This window comes from Xyrauchen texanus, chromosome 2 (genome assembly GCF_025860055.1).
Source record: "Xyrauchen texanus isolate HMW12.3.18 chromosome 2, RBS_HiC_50CHRs, whole genome shotgun sequence".
NCBI classification, from domain to species: domain Eukaryota; kingdom Metazoa; phylum Chordata; class Actinopteri; order Cypriniformes; family Catostomidae; genus Xyrauchen; species Xyrauchen texanus.
This window is the reverse complement of record NC_068277.1, coordinates 50,035,754-50,052,348: the sequence shown is the minus strand read 5'-3', so window position 1 is coordinate 50,052,348 and position 16,595 is coordinate 50,035,754. Positions and strand designations below refer to the sequence as shown.

Sequence of the window (16,595 nt, the reverse complement as noted above, 5' to 3'; positions counted from 1 at the left end):
TATGTACAGACTTTTATTTTCTCATGATATCACTGTTTCAACATTTGCATCGCTGAACATTTAACAAGGAAGGAAACCAGATTTTACTCTAAAAATGCAACATGCAGAATGTGCCAAAGTCAACGTACTGTACAAGTACATCCAGACAAACAACTATGGATATTGTATGTGTTGCTGGTGGTTATAGTTTTATATTCAATTTTAAATGTGTCCATCATACCACACCAATGATATTTGGGACACAATACTGTTCCCCTTCACTCAATTTCACTCTTGCTCTCTTCTCTGCCTCTTGAATCCCCTCTTTCAGTCCTCCCCGTCTCTTTCCACACCCTTAAATTCACCCCTCTCCTCTGTTCCCTCACTAAGTTGTTCTCTGTTCCTCTATGAGACGAAGGATGTTGGGTGGTGTATACATGTGGCATATGGGACTTCTGTTTTTGGGGTTAGGATGGGTGCATGGACAAAGTCAGACCAACTTCACAAGGTAAGTGTACATGTTTGTTGATTGATACATGTGTGTGTGAGTGAATGCAAGCATTTAGTAGGCTATGATCCCAGTATCCAAGCCTCATATAGAGCACAGAGGTGCTGGTCACAGATTTTATTTTTAAACAAAAAACAAAAAAAAAATGGTATTATTAATTTGTGGATTATTCTCTTAGAATATTAGGAACATCCAGACCCACTTTATGTTAGGTGTCTTTAACTACCATGTCCTTAAGCATAAAATATACTTATTATGTACATATGTGTTGTTGCATTGCAGATACATTTTAGGTGCCTGCATTTAATTACATCTGTAGTGACACAGTTAACCTAAACCCTAAACCTAACGCTACACAAAACCTGAACCATAACCCCTAAACCTACCTAACACCCCAGAAGCGTTTCTGAAATGTCCATGTGTTACATGCATACATATTTTTTTTTAATTGTAGTTGCAAATTAAATAATTAATATGCAGTTGGTGAGGGAAAGGGTGAGAATGAAAGATTTTGCATGTACCAGGATACATATTGCTTTTAGAATGATTGCAGACCAGATTTCTAAAAGAGAGCTCAGTGTCCCTTTCTGGAACCTCAAAACTGAGGCTGTTTATTTTGCTGTGGTTTGTGTGTGTGTATGTGTAATTATAGTTTGTGTGTATATCCTTCTAAAATGGAAGAACTGGCAGTACTACCTTAAAGGGACAGTTCACCCAAAAATCAAAATGATCTCAGGATTTACTCACCCTCATGCCATCCCAGATGTGTATGACTTTCTTTCTTCTGCCGAGCACAAACAAAGATTTTTAGAAGGATATTTCAGCTCTGTAGGTCTATACAACGAAAGTAAATGGTGACCAACATTTTGAAGCTCCAAAAAAGCATAAAAGTAATCCATAAAACTCCAGTTGTTTAATACATGTCTTCAGAAGCAATCCAACTGGTTTTGAGTGAGAACTGCCCAAAATACATATATATATTTTTACTATAAATCTTGACATCAGCAGTGTCCTTAGCAATCATGATTTCAAGCTCCATTTCATTTCATAGCGCCATCTAGTGCTTTGTGCATGAGCTAAGCACTAGAAAGTGAAATAGAGCTTGAAGTCATGATTGTGTCAGGAGACTGCAGTGGTAAGATGTTCAGTAATATTTTAGTCTGTTCTCACCCAAAATTGATTGGATCACTTCAGTAGACATGGATTAAACCACTGGAGTCATATGGATTACTTTTACACTGTCTTTAAGTGCTTTTTTGAGCCTCAGATTTTTTAAGCTTGAAATTTTTGTCACCATTCACTTGCATAATATTGAAGGATATGGCTGTGTTCGTAGGAGAGCTCCACTGAAATCAATTGCATTATGTTGTGTCACATGGCTCGGTGCAGCAGAAATGTAACCCTTAAATTACAGTCTAAGTCTTGTGAATAATATTCAGTCAGTTTTTATTCATTTAATTTATGCGTTGCATATATCATGTCCATGCATGTGGACGCGGAGTCCATGAGGTTAAACACTGTTGCAATTTTTCTACAGTGGGTCACTGAGGGTTAAACATTTAATATTAGTTCTGTCTTTCTTAATTTCTATCCCTCTGTCTCTTTTCTTCTCTTTGCCATTCCTTTCTATTCCTCTTCTTTGCTCCCCAGGCCTATTTTCCAGTGTGGTGGTCATTTGGTGACAGACTCTGGTTTTGTGGCCAGTGAAGGTTTCCCCTCTCATTACAAACCAAACTCCAAATGCACATGGTACATCACAGTAAGTACATCACCTTAATTTTCTCTTGTTCTTTTCTATTACATTCCAAACATAACATTTTCATTAAAGGAGCAGAGAAAGTGAAAGATTGTGAAATTGAATTTGTGCCTCATTTAGATGGAAATGCTCATTCGTTGACTTCCTCTTTAACTTTCATTACTTCCTCTACCCCATCAGGTCCCAGAGGGTCATGTTGTGATGCTGCAGTTTAGGATGTTTGATCTAGAGGCGGACCCAGTCTGTCGCTATGACTATGTGGACTTCTATAATGGACACTCGTACACAGTCCAGAAACTGGGCCGGTTCTGTGGAACGTTCCGCCCTGGCGCCCTCATTTCTACCTCAAACACTATGATGGTGGAGATGGTGTCTGATGGTAGCACAGGAGGAAGAGGATTTCTCGCTTATTTTAGTGGAGGAAAACCACATGCTGATGGTGGGATAAATCTGATTGAAGTGTCATACTTTGATAACACAATCCAAACTATGTTTTGAACATTTTCAATTTTTAATGTGTGATAATGTTCAAAGTTCAGATTTGTATCCAAAAGTTGTTGAGGGGGTGGGGGGGTGGTGTTCACTGTCCTTTTCTGCATATCGCGGCTATGTTCTGTGGTCCGTTCTGCATAACACGTCGGCTCATTTTTGCTTATCGCGGCCCATTCGGCATGTTTCAAAGTGCATCGGCCCACTGGGAAAATGCCCGGTATGCCAGATTACTAGTCCAGCCCTGGTATAAACTAAATATTTAAGGAAGCCTCCGACCAAAAGTAACAGATGGAATAAAAAAGCAGACTCACTTAATGACATCAATGAGCTCATGTTTTGGTTGACACTGACAGGCTTCAGTCTTTTCAACATATATGATGGTGTTGGCATTTACACTCGTTTACATTTACGGGAGAAAACATTATGTAAAAAAACGTAGATCTGCAGCATCATTCAACCAATCTATCGGTGCACTTTCCGAACTGAAAGTTTCAACATATATTAAATATCTAATATATTAAAATGAATACATTTCTATTTTTCCATCCTGTTGTATTACTATTTATTTATTGTCCCTTATTCATTTCAGATACAGTTATTGAATATTGTTAAAGCTAAATAGCCTATATCTGTTACAGAAACCCAGACTTGAAGATGGTGTTTGAACCTTAAGGCAGGTATTTATTGAGAAACACAAACATAGAAACAGGTGAGTATCAAACATAAAATATTGAGTGGTTGAGATGAACAGAAACCTGATGACAGTTCGTATCAGTGTAGGGAGTGATTATTCTTTAGGAGCCACACACACAATTTGGAGGAGATGGTGGAGAGGGAACTTTGAAAGATCACTGACGTTGAAGAGGAAATGAGGTGAGATTGCTGAATGTAGGAGTATAACTTGGAGAATTACGGGAGAACAGGTAAGTCGCGGGTAAGTGAGTCTGTATTCCAAAGGCAGACCAGACATCTATTGATCAGTGAGTGGGGCTTATATAGTGGAGCTGATTGACGTGGTGATGGAAGGCAGGTGCAGGTGATTAGTATTCGGGAGAGAGGGAAGGTTTTGTGTGTGTTTGTGTGGCGGAAGATTCAGATAAATCTGTGACTAAATCATTAATGTATTTTTGTTTTATTACTTATCATATTTTAATGGGGATATAATTTGTTAAAGCTGAAAGTTATTTGAACAAACAAGGTTTGAACATCAACCGTAACAAGATCAAACTGAAATTGACGGCTTTATAACAGTTCTGTGTACAAATTAGAGGGCTGCTTAATGGATCAATTAAGGTATACGTCATATTATGCAACTACGCATCACTTTACGAAGAGTTTACAACCTACAAGTTAAGTCTTAAATTGAGAATAGGCGGTGCAACCAAAATAAGCACTGACTTAGTTACAAACTAACTAGTTGTTACTAACCCTTAGTGTAAACTTTACTTCTCAACTTAAGTGAGACCTTACGCACAGCTGGTGCAATACTACGGGTAGGGTTGCACCAGCTTTACGTAAGGTCTCACTTAAGTTGGGACGTAAAGTTCAAACTAGTTGTGAAGTGTTAAACAGCCGTGAATTTCAGTTTGATCTTGTTCAAACCTTGTTTGCTCACGTAACTGTCAGCTATAATAAATTATATTCCAAGTGAAATAGGACATGTAATAAAAGTAGATTTAATTAATATTATATAGCCTATGTAAACAATTTTATTCAGGAAATGTGTCATATTTAAATAAATAAATACTAATACAACAGGTTGGAAAAATTGACATTTGTTAATTTTTATACCCTATATATTTTGTATGTGATGAAACTTGATACCGGGAGACACACCCCATAAAGTGCACCGTTAGATTGTTTCATGCTGAAGAACCTCTAATACATAATATTCTCTCTCGTAAATATAAATGAGCGTAAATGTAAATATCACCATTTACTGTATGTCTAAAGGATTAAAGTCTGTCATGCAGAACATGAGCTCACTGATGTCATTAAATCAATAGTCTATGCTTTTTTTTATTCCATCCGTTAATCCTGTGGAGGCTTTCGTAAATATTTAGTTCATACGTAGGGTTAAGTCCTACCTAAGTTTAATGGTGCAACGCTCAAATATTTAGTAGTGCGTAAATTGTGACTTAGTGCCCATTTATTTATTTATACATATTTAAATGTTCATTATCCTACATATTACAAGGCTAACTGAAACAGAAATTGATTGAAGTTGAAATCATTTTAGAATATTACTTGCAGAGATCGCAATGATATGAGATGCACCTCTAAATGGCCAATCAAAATTATATTATTCCATAGAGCCGTGTGGTATATGTATAGTATACACTATAGCATGGCCTATAGTATAGATAGCATGTGGCCTTATTAGGTACTATTTGCCGATACAGAAATTGACAAAAATAAGCCTAACCTGAGAAATAAAAAGTGTGACAACTTCCCCTGGTCTGCCTAAAATCTTTTTTTTTTTTTTTAATCCCATTAGGATTCTATTGAATTAATACCAAATTATGATAGACATCCAATCCTGTACTAATTCCATTAGGACTTTTTGATTAGAGATATCTATTTTAGTCTCTCTTACAGTATTTGTCTTTCTTTAACCACATCCCATCTTCCCTACAGAGAATCAGTTCTGTGGTGGCAGACTGACTAAGCCTCAGGGTTCACTGAAGACACCCAACTGGCCAGAATCTGATTACCCGGCAGGCATCAGCTGCTCTTGGCACATATCTGTGGAGACCAACATGGTCAGCTGGCAAAGATCACTTCACACCTCTTTTTCTCTGTCGTTTTTCTCCTCTTGTTGCTCAGTCTGTTGGCATGAATTTTTTTTCTGCATAAAGTGTTGTCATAAGAGGATTAATTCAATTTGTATTTACTAGAGAATTGCTGCTTGTGTCGAGAGGTTTTGAGCATGTGCATATATGGGTGCACTTGCAAACTTGTGTGTGTTTATGATGAAAGCACAAATAGTATATGGAAGAGTATGTGAAAGACCCCATTCAGAAAGGAATGTGTAAGGTGGGACATGGAAAGAGAGAGAGAGCGGTGCATAAAAAAGTAAATGAAAGACCTCTTTTAAAATGGCATTTTTTCACTCAGAGCTATTATAAACAGTTATATACAACATATCAAAATCTGTGTGTCTCCATGTGTGTCCATATGTATATGTCCAGGTGATTGAGGTTAAGTTTGAGAAACTGGACTTGGAATCGGACACATACTGTCGTTATGACTACGTAGCCCTGTTCAATGGGGGAGAGACCGATGACTCACGGCGTATTGGCAAATTCTGTGGAACCTTGCCTCCAGAGTGAGTGCAAAGCCAACGCAGCAACTTCATGCCACTATTGATACAACATTTACTGCAGGTTTAATTTACACACAGTTACATGAGTCCTTCAAAGCGATTTTAAGGACATGGTATTTTCTAATTTATCTACACAGGAAAATAATGTTGTTTTCAATCAGGTCAGTTGTCCTAAACTAAACTTGGTGGAAGAATGTGCTTCCCAATTAAGAAATAGTTTCCCTTTACACAGTCATCAGTGTCAAAATAAGACCTTTGTCCTTTTGATGGTCAATGAACCTTTATCATTGACAGTGTTGACTTTAGTTTTGAGACTGCTTTCTTAAAATAAATATTTTGCTATAAGTGTTATTTGCAGTCCTATCAGTTACTTTAGAACTGTAATAGCTAATGATAAACCGAAATACAGTATATACATATATTGGCTGATATTTGACTGTTTTAACAAGATCAGCCGATAACTGTGAATCCCAAAACCTAAACTATGATGTAAATAGGAAAATCATTTTTGTGTATCAAGGAAGAAAGAAAACATCCGGATTTTGAACAAAGCGAGGGATGCGAATTACAGGTTATTGACATACATCAATCATTTGTATTGCATAAATAAATATGGAACGAGTGAGCAAATTTGTTCACAGATGTTTCCTTTCTTAAATAAAGTGTTGGATATGAGGCTAGCTAAACATTTATGCCTGTATTGTATCAATTTGGAATTCTGTTAGTTGAGTAGTTGATCTCTGCGAGAATAATATTTGTATGATATCTTACGATTTTGCAATCTCGTACCAATTAATACGAATTGTCATGAGACTATGTTGGCTTCAGTTAAGAAAAAACAAATATCAGTTGACCACTAGAAACAACTCTCTTTATCTCTGTTTACCAGTGTTGTAGTGACCAATGGAAATGAGCTTTTGGTGCACTTCGTCTCAGATCTGAGTGTCACGGCTGCAGGATTCATGGCTCATTACAACAGTATCCACCGTGGCACCCGCACACCCACCTCTGGCCTGGAAGCAGCATCTGGACCTAGAGTCAAAACTACACCTACTAAATCCACTACTCCACAAGCCAGACCTAAACCTAAAATTAAACCTACTGTAAGGCCTAGGTTGACACCAAAAGCTCCGATAAGGCCAGTGCCATCCAGACCAACTCCTAAACCTAGATCAAAGCCCATGCCAAAGCCCAAACCAGTCCGGCCTATTCCCCCAGGAAAGCCTACAACAAGATCTAATAATAGAGTAACACCAAAACCTGCAGTAAAAGTGACAGCCAAGCCTAAGACTAAGCCACCAGCTAAACCTGGAATTAAGCAACTAAAGCCAACAAGTGCAACAGCAAAACCAAAAGTAAAGCCTGATGTGAAACAAACAGCAAAGCCAAAGACTAGTCCAATCACAAAACCTGAGAACAAAACAACAATAATAGCAGGTAAAATTATTATTAAATGTGTGACAGTGCAATATTTTTTTTTTTCTGATTTTGTGCTTAATTAAATGTGTGTATTCATCTGTATCTTTCAGCTTCGGTGAGGAACTCACTGTGTTCACTACCATGCAAGAGAAAAGGCACTCTTGAGATTAATTTCTGTCAAAGTCATTTTGGTGAGTTGCCTTATTTATTTCTCTTTCATCTTGCCATTTCTGTCTACTTTCTTATCCTCTAAATGCATGTCATAAACATGGACCCCATGCGCTTACCTGTGCTCTTATATGAAGAATGTCATTTTAAAGCTTTAAGTGCACAGCTGCTTGTCAGGCATTGTGTAATAATAGAGTAATTAAGGAGAGCTGAAAGCAAACAGCTGTATGTTTATGTCAAGAACTAATGGTTCAAATTCGGCTGTGACACACAGAATTGTTTTCAAGTTTTATTACTAAGCAATTTTTTTATTGGAATCTGCATGAAATTTTACGTTACACACCAGAATCATGCAATAATACAATGTTGAACAAACAATACATACAGTGCATATACACTCACTGAGCACTTTATTAGGAACACCTGTACATCTACTTGTTTATGCGATTAGCTAATCAACCAATAGTGTGGCAGCAGTGCAATGCATTAAATCATGCAGCTATGGTCAGGAGCTTCAGTTAATGTTCACATCAACCATCAGAATGGGTGAAAAATGTGAATTCAACCGTGGCATGATTGTTGGTGCCAGACGGGCTGGTTTGAGTATTTCTGTAACTGCTGATCTCCTGGGATTTTCACGCACAACAGTCTCTAAAGTTTATTTGGACCATAGTGAAGTGCTCAGTGAGTGTGCGTGGCCCTTAAAGTATTTTTACAATTAAGCCACACATAAAACTGCATGAATGTCTACATATCAAAATATTTCAAACCAAGTGGCATTTATTTTAAGGCATTTAAAGCATTTTATTTTTAATGTCAAAAAATATTTTTAGGGAACACTGAATATATGTTTACGTTTTCCACAAGCATCCACAAAGCAGTTTTTTCTAAAATCCTCTGCATCTGTCCCTCCCACAGTTCTGAGTGGTAAAGTGACATCAGTGACTCCAGGAACTCAAGGCAGGGCTCAAGTAGGCGTGTCCATCATAAAGATATATAAGAAAAGTACACTTAATATCAAAAACAAAGGACCCACCATGTCTGTCACATTGACAATGTGCATGAAGTGTCAATCCCTGCGTAAAGGTAAATCTGGATAATTTTGAAAACTAGGACAGATAATGGAGAAAAATCAAAATGAACAAAAAAAATTATGTTTATGTTTCTAACATAAAACTATTCATGACTCAAATTCAAGTACAAGCCTTGTGCCAAGTATTCAAATCCCCCCCTCGATTTGAACACTTGGCACAAGTTTGTACTTGAATTTGAGTCATTGTTTAGAAACAGTCTGTCCTCTAGTGGACAAATGTCTACATTACACATGCACTTAATTTATTATAGGAAATGTGTTATTTGTTAAAAGAGTTAACACCATTAGTTAACATGAACTAACAATAAGAAATACTTTAACAGCATTTATTAATCTTAGTTAATGTTAATAATTTCAACATAAAGTAGTACATTTTTTAAATAAAAAATTATATATTATAACATTTATTAATGCACTTTAAACTAACATTAGCTATGAACAACTGTATTTGCTAGCATTAATAAATACTGTAAAAAGTTTACAACTAAAATCATCACTGTAAAGATTTTTTAAATTTTTCATTGCACTGACCCAACGTTTCTTTGGTAATTCTATAATCTTTCATAGGAGAGAACTATGTGCTGATGGGTGATGTGAATGATGATGGACTCGGCACTCTGACCCCATCCAGCTTGGCCCTTCAGCTTAAGTCAGTGAATGACAAAGCATTGGCCAATCTTGCAAAGAAATCATGCTGACCTCACAGCCACCTTGACCAGTCACAATGGGGGAAACAAGTTTAATACAACCTACTCAGGATTACAATACTTCACAACCTCAAAATCAGTCAAAATGAATGGAAATACTCAAATATACTAAATCTTTAATTATTATTAATATTATATCTATATGCTAATATGTCTGTTTTTATTAGTTGTGTTTTTGAACCATGCAAACATTTTGATATGACACAGTGTGTTCACTTTAAATGATCATGCTTCTTCAATTAAAGGATTTAAACTTACATCTGCATAAACTTCATTATTATAAATCATTTTTTTTTCTATTTGTCTTAAATAAGTGTGTACTAAGAGAATAATCATGTAAACCCTAACTACATATTACATTATCTTTAGCATATACAATCAGTAAAAACATGTTATGACATGTATGTTTTGACTACAAGGTGCAAAGGGCCAAAAAGGATTTCATCCTTGAACCAGTTCTTTCAAATTGTTTCAGGCCAATACACATCAAACAACTGTATTTCTCCATTAAGCTGATAGGTAACATGCGTTGAATGGCTGCAGTGTTCTGGAACGGAGCCAAATCTTTCCCACACTATAATCTGTATGAAAGTCTGACATTATTTCTGTATATATATATATATATATATATATATATATATATATATATATATATATATATATATATATATATATATATATATATACACAGAATAGTCTTGTGCTTTGTGTTGTTTTTAAAAGCATGTACATATGTAACAATGTAAGACAGAGATAGATTGATAATAGAGAGAGAGAGAGAGAGAGAGAGATGCTGCATTGACATAAGCATCCTGGCTTCTCATGTTACTCAGGAGTAGTCAATCACGTACACGGATATGTAAATGCAAATACAGGCAAACACACACCTGCAGACCTGGAAATGTGGACTTATGTTGTATGCCATCTTCTCTCTGAAGATTTCACAGCTGAGAGTTCCAATTGCTTATTTAAACATGCATATTATATACATCTCTATTAAAAACAGAACATAGTGTATGTTCAACAGACAAAGCAAGTTTACCATTTCAATTTATTGATCTTTAGTTGTCAATTCTTAATATACATTTTGGATTAGAATCAAGCAGTACAATAAGTCATATATATATGCTAAAACTGTAAATATCCTAATATGTCATATTTAATCCTATATCTTAATAAATAAGATATTTTGGCATGATCTACTTAAGTCTACCATGATGATAAATTCACACTATAGCAGTCGGCACACAGCATAGTTAACAGTGCATTCATATTGCAAGTCTTCTCCCCTGAGAACTACAACTGGTCTAAACAAACTGTTCTAGAACTAGCATTTCAAATCAACCTGTATCAAACATACAGCATTCTTTTTAAAATATTCAACAGCATATGTGAAATATATATCTGATACAGGTTAAGTCTCATGTACATTTGAACTATAACTATGTATCTTTTTACAGCGTAAAGACAGTAATGAGGTACTAACATTTGTCAGACCTGCTTTCTGCATGATGTCTAACAAATTATATTGCAAGTTTCATTCAAAAGGTCCTGCTCAACATTTTAAAATGGATTAAAATGTTTGCCGGGTGCCTTTTAAAACCAAAGATTAGCGCAGAAACATTAGGTACTTTATGTGCAAACCATACATTCTGTCTAGATTTTTATACTATGCTTTTGCTACAATGTGCAATGTAACAAGTGGTTAAAATTACCCACAGAATTAGTAGGTATGAACTATGAGACAATTCAATGTCTTGAAAAACTAATGAATAATTTATTAATCTGATGAAATACATTTGACATAATGAAATATGTCCTCACACTTATTGCAACTATTCGGCCTGCCTGACATGGAATTATGAGGACAAAACGACAGAGACAAAACATCGTTTTTTACAGACGCAACATCTGATTCATCAATTATTCTAATTTGTCATTCACAGCAACAGAAACACATGCAGCAGACATGTTGACACAGAAATTCACAAACATTGTTAAACCACACCATACTCTCAGACTAAATACACTGCAAGTTTTATCAGCCAGGGTTTCACTAAAACTCTTCGCATCTGACTGAATAAAGACTCAAGAAACCAGTGGAATGCCCAGTTACACCCTCAAGTTCATACACAACTTAATTGAATATTTACACCTGGACTAAGTTATTAATAATGATAATCTGCCACTGACCATTTTGTGTAGTCTTTGACTATTCTGCAAAACTGCCCTTCATTATAAAAACAGTACTTGCTGATATGTTTTTAAAACAATGATATGGCTTTTTTTTTTCTCCATTCAGTCCCCTAATCAATCCTAGGCCTTTAAACCCATTGTCAAGTCATAGAAAGGTGTATACAATCAACTGCCATGCATAGATTACAGTAGATACAGCATTTAAATGGAAGTCTACATTTACTACCTATGCTGTCTCACATCTTAATTAAAATCTATAATTAATAGTAGTGATAGTATAGAGGGAAATTGTAATGTTCATTACAAATAAGTGTTGCAAAATGCAGCACTATAGAGGTGTAAAGCAGCATGAAACTGCAAAACTCACATGTCCCTCAGCATTTAAACACTTTGGCTGAAACTATTTGTGCTTGTCTGCACTTCCTGTTTAAAGGGTTTGCTAAAAAGAAGTAGGAAATGTGAGTGGGTGGATGAGAGACAAAGCGAGAGAGAGAGAGAGAGAGAGAGAGAGACAGAGAGAGAGAGCATTTCAGGTAGCGAATTAAATTATAAATGTATTAGTATGAAATAAGGTCTACTAAAATATCAATGATCCATCATTTTAAATCCCTCTTAATTGAGAATTTTAAGAACATTCTAGAACAAAAATGTAAGTTCAACTATACCTTCCCTAGGGAGCAAATGTGGTGCAGTCAGCTATAGCTGACTAAAGAGCAGTACTTGGCTGCCCCATACAACAAGCAACATCCCTTGACTGCATTTACACTATCAGGTTGCAACAAAACATTCACAATTTGGGACAAATAATAATGCCTATGAGCATTTTTTTCTGTTAAAGGTGTAGTTCACCACAAAATTACATTTCTGTCATTATTTACTCACGTTTTTCTGAACCCATACAACAATATTCTCTGGGAATATTTTCACTTCAAAACAAGTTCAATAAACAGCATGTGTGGCATGTCGACTTATTCCTACTTTTCTTTAAAGAAGAAAATTTGGGTTTCTAGTAATTCAGTCCACTGGCAGCCATCTTTGAAACGCCCTTGGACAGCTATTTTTCAATGTAAACAAGCGGCATACATCTGGCAACACTAGTATCTTAAATGGTTTCTTTTCCCTCATATTACGCTAAAAAAATGTTTAAACAAAATCCCAGCTTGTATTGCTAATGCGCATGCGCATTCTCTAGTTGAATGACAGGTGCTGACTGTATCTAAAAGGTAATTGGCTCTTTTACCTGTAAGGCGGGACTTCCTTTCTACATCCGTTGAACATTGGGCATTCAAATGTCTCCCAATAATTTTAATGGAAGTGTCCCATCTCTGCTAAATACTCTCTGGTTAGTTAAAATGGCACTTAAAATGGAAGTGAATTGGATAGATCTATAAATGTTGAAATACTCACCGTTTCAAAATAAAAGCCACAAGAAATGAAAAATAAGTGTGTTAACAAGATTTTAGTCTGATAAAATTGCTTACCAGACTTTCTGTGCTATATCCTATATGTTACAGTATTTCCAATTTCACAACTGTGAAAACAACAGGCCGTAAACTCTGTAATTCTGCATAAACTAATATTTAAACAAATTAATAGCTCAAATAATACAAGTTTTAACAGAAGAAGTAATGTAAGTGCTTTTATAAAATTATAAGATTCACATTTCTGCCTTCAAACTCGCCAAAACTGGGCCAATTCAAGTGCCTCACTGGAACCTTGATTGTAGCTTTCTTTCAAAAAAATGTATTGTGGTAATCAACATTATGCTACTAATGCTGTTGTTTGAGCTTAACTTGTATTGAACACAGTATATTTTATTTCACCTTCAATGAGAGTGAATATTGACTGAGGCTAACATCTCTTTGTGTGTTACAAGGAAAAAGTCATATGGGTTTGGAAAAACAAGTTTGAGAGAATAATGACCAAATTTGGGAGAACTACCCCTTTAAACAGTGGCCCTTATCCAAATTAGACTTATTGAAATGTTCAAGTTCATACTGAAAGTGCCAAGAGTCAACATTATCGTAACGTTGTTAACAGAGCGAAATCCTCATGCTTATGGAGAGTTTTTAACCTGACCAGCATGTCGTGGCACTTCCTAATGCCTCTTCAGCTTTTTTTGCTCTGGTGCATAGATCTGATATGCACCCCATCCAAACCAGGCTATGATGCTCGCTATACACATCTGCAGGAGCACCATAATCCCATAGGTGGACAACAGCGTTGGTCCAGGGAGCCTAGGTGGTGTTGCGGGCGATAGTACAAGTGCTGGGCTGTGAAGCAGGGCCCACAGCTCCACTTTGATCATTTGGAGCTCATCCAAGATGGACAGGAAGGTGCAGCAATGGAACCACTGATGGCTGTGACCCCAGATATCAAAATTCCCAGGAGAAAAACGTTCTGGAATTTTACTGATATTGAAGATGGCAGATACCACCAGCCAGAAGCAGTGGCGGTAGAAGAAGGCAGCCATGGTGGAGAAAAAATAAGGGGAGGAGGATGAGGGGGAATGGGATGTGTAAGGGGAGGGACTCAGGAAGCGGTAGAAGACAGGGGTTGAGGAGATGCAAAAGGGGAGGAGGAAGACGAGGGTGCGCACACCATAGCGGTATTTCCGCCAGCACTGTCTGGTTTTGCAGCAGGTGAGGACACATATGATAGCGACCAGGAAGGAGGACGGGATGTAGAGGCTGTCAAAAAATAGATGGAACCCCCACAGACGAGAGGTAAGGGATGTAGAATGCCATGCCTCCTCTTCCACACTTTCTTGGGAACCATTCCATCCCCCCAACCCAATCTCTGGTATTCCTGCTTGAGGGTGGATGTAGTAGTAATAAGCCAGCGACGAACCCACTGTATACGCACTGATGGTTCCATAGTCCACAAAGAAACAGATTTCCCGAATGATAAGAGACATGGAGTTGAGAAGATGAGCCAGGCTGCTGGCTAGCAGCAGGTAGAATACCCCAAGGAAGTAGTTCCAGTAAGGGTAGAAAAATGGGTTGCCAGGCTCTGGCACTCCTTCCCACACAAACACCTCCAGAAAGTGGAAGGCAAACACAAAGATAGGGAGGAAGTGCGTCCAGAAGTTTCCAGTCTCATTGGTGGGACGAAAAGCAGAGGCCAGGCACTGCCGGAGGCTGTAGTTGGGGAAACGATAACCTGACAGAATGAAGTTCTCAGTCACCCTCTGTGGAACGTCAGTGTGGCGTACTAATGGCAATGACCACATGATTGCTGAATGTAACTCTGGCTCAATAATGTTCACACACAAAATTATGAATTTTTCTGGTTTAGAAGAAAAGGACTGCAGAATGATCACCTGAGCTTAGAATCATTGTTGTCTCAAAACTGTTAACATGTACAGCAAGCACTATGTTGAAAGTAGTAGTCAGTATTGCTTTCAGAACTGATTACAGGAAAGTAATTATCCTTCAACAAATCCTCAATCCATTAGAAACTTTTCATGTGTTAAAGTGCAGATCGCAGCTGGCAAAGGCTATTCCTGTGGCTCCGTGTCCAAAAATGACTGTAGTTTTAGCAGTAATAAATAATCATGCTGTTGCAGGTGCAAATGTCAATGCCAGCAGAGTCCCCTTTTGCTGTTAAATCAAGTCTAGAAAGTTATTTGCGTGGTGAATTCATAAAAACCAGATAAATAAATAATAATAATAATAAATAAAGATAAATGGCTCTTGATCATTGTTGAAAGTCTTCCATGTAAATGGTTCATGTCACGTCCCTGTCACCTGAGGTCCACACGACTTTCTCCACAGTCGTCCAGGTCACACATGCACTTGTTTTCAGTGCTGAAGGTCTCTTTAGATTCTCACTGCTGTTGCATCTCTCCGGCATTCAAGCTTCTCTTTGAAATTAGGTCATGCGGGACATGGTCGCGCACCCGGCCGATTTCAGAAACCGAGCGTCACCCCTCGGTGTATTATTCATGCTCAGCCGTGCATAACTCATATAACGGTATCTTCAGTCGTATGAATATGCCCTGTGGTGCATTAGTAGATTGTCGCGAGAACAGCCATACGGGATACTTACATCGTGTGTCGCGAAGTCTCGCAACGATATGTTTGATCTCTAACATAAGAGGAAGAGAGAACACTTATACACGATACAGCTGTCTGTGTTGCGACTCGTTTCCCTGTTTTAGCCACGGTTAAGTGCGGTTTTACTGCTATAAGGGGCCGTTCACGCCGAACTCGTTTTTCATTTTTTTGGTCTGTGAAAACATGTGCTAGACGAACGTCTTTGGCCGTTACGCCGCGTTAAGTTAAAAAGAAGTTTAACTGTTACAACGCGTCTAGATACAAATGCGTTCTGTTCAATTAGTTGCGCTGCGTCTAGATTCTTTATAGTGCATAAACGCGTTCGAACTGAACGACCTCTTAAGCGGCTTTTTGCTCGACATTCTTGGTTTGCGGTGCAGTGTGATCCTGACAGTATTCCTTTCCAGGTAGAAGATGTTTCATTTTTGCGCGACAACGCTTCTGAATAATCAGACAACCGGCATCCAGTACTCCAGTCGTGTTCCTTTATCGTTAAATCGCCCTTGACTTCTTGCACAAGCGGAGAGTACAGGACGATACCGGTTGTAGGGGGTGGCGCTGTCTTTATCCGGCTGTTACTTAATCAGGATAAAAGTCGTCCGGGCTGCCAGCTCCGGCTCTGCACAAACGCGATGATTACCGTGGCAATACGTGATGTAGTTTGAGACAGTATGTGACGGCGCTCTTTAAAAAGTGCTCAATAAATCCTTGGTCTGTAGCCAACAGAGTCTCTCTCTCTCTCTCTCTCTCTCTCTCTCTCTCTCTCTCTCACCCCCATGCTGACATGCACAACCCAACAAAGCACTCGCTCGAGGCTCCGTAATATACAAACTCCAACTAAGAAGCATGACTGTCATTGTCAAACTGCCACAACAAGCACCAACTTGACCCAAT

At 37.6% G+C, this 16,595-nt stretch overlaps 2 protein-coding genes across 2 annotated transcripts; one reads left to right on the top strand and one right to left on the bottom strand.

Annotated features, from left to right (window-relative positions):
* The first annotated feature begins 343 nt into the window (after positions 1-343).
* LOC127654660 (procollagen C-endopeptidase enhancer 2-like) lies at positions 344-9,695 on the top strand. The gene is made up of 9 exons (XM_052141914.1): positions 344-487; positions 2,138-2,246; positions 2,424-2,682; positions 5,373-5,497; positions 5,927-6,063; positions 6,950-7,497; positions 7,590-7,670; positions 8,566-8,733; positions 9,308-9,695. Exons 1-9 carry the CDS (start codon positions 387-389, stop codon positions 9,436-9,438), a joined length of 1,659 nt encoding a protein of 552 aa, XP_051997874.1. The 5' UTR covers positions 344-386; the 3' UTR covers positions 9,439-9,695.
* Positions 9,696-10,487: 792 nt separating this feature from the next.
* On the bottom strand, positions 10,488-16,336 carry LOC127652536 (membrane progesterone receptor epsilon-like). The gene has a single exon (XM_052138716.1). The coding sequence runs from the start codon at positions 14,873-14,875 to the stop codon at positions 13,742-13,744; it is 1,134 nt and encodes a 377-aa protein (XP_051994676.1). The 5' UTR covers positions 14,876-16,336; the 3' UTR covers positions 10,488-13,741.
* Positions 16,337-16,595: the final 259 nt, after the last annotated feature.

Bases quoted from the DNA above. Each gene is read 5' to 3' on its own strand.
- LOC127652536 (XM_052138716.1), bottom strand. From the start codon at position 14,875: ATGTGGTCATTGCCATTAGTACGCCACACTGACGTTCCACAGAGGGTG.
- LOC127654660 (XM_052141914.1), top strand. From the start codon at position 387: ATGAGACGAAGGATGTTGGGTGGTGTATACATGTGGCATATGGGACTT. The intron at 2,247-2,423 runs GTAAGTACATCA...CTACCCCATCAG, and splicing joins AATGCACATGGTACATCACA to GTCCCAGAGGGTCATGTTGT. The intron at 5,498-5,926 runs GTCAGCTGGCAA...GTATATGTCCAG, and splicing joins TATCTGTGGAGACCAACATG to GTGATTGAGGTTAAGTTTGA.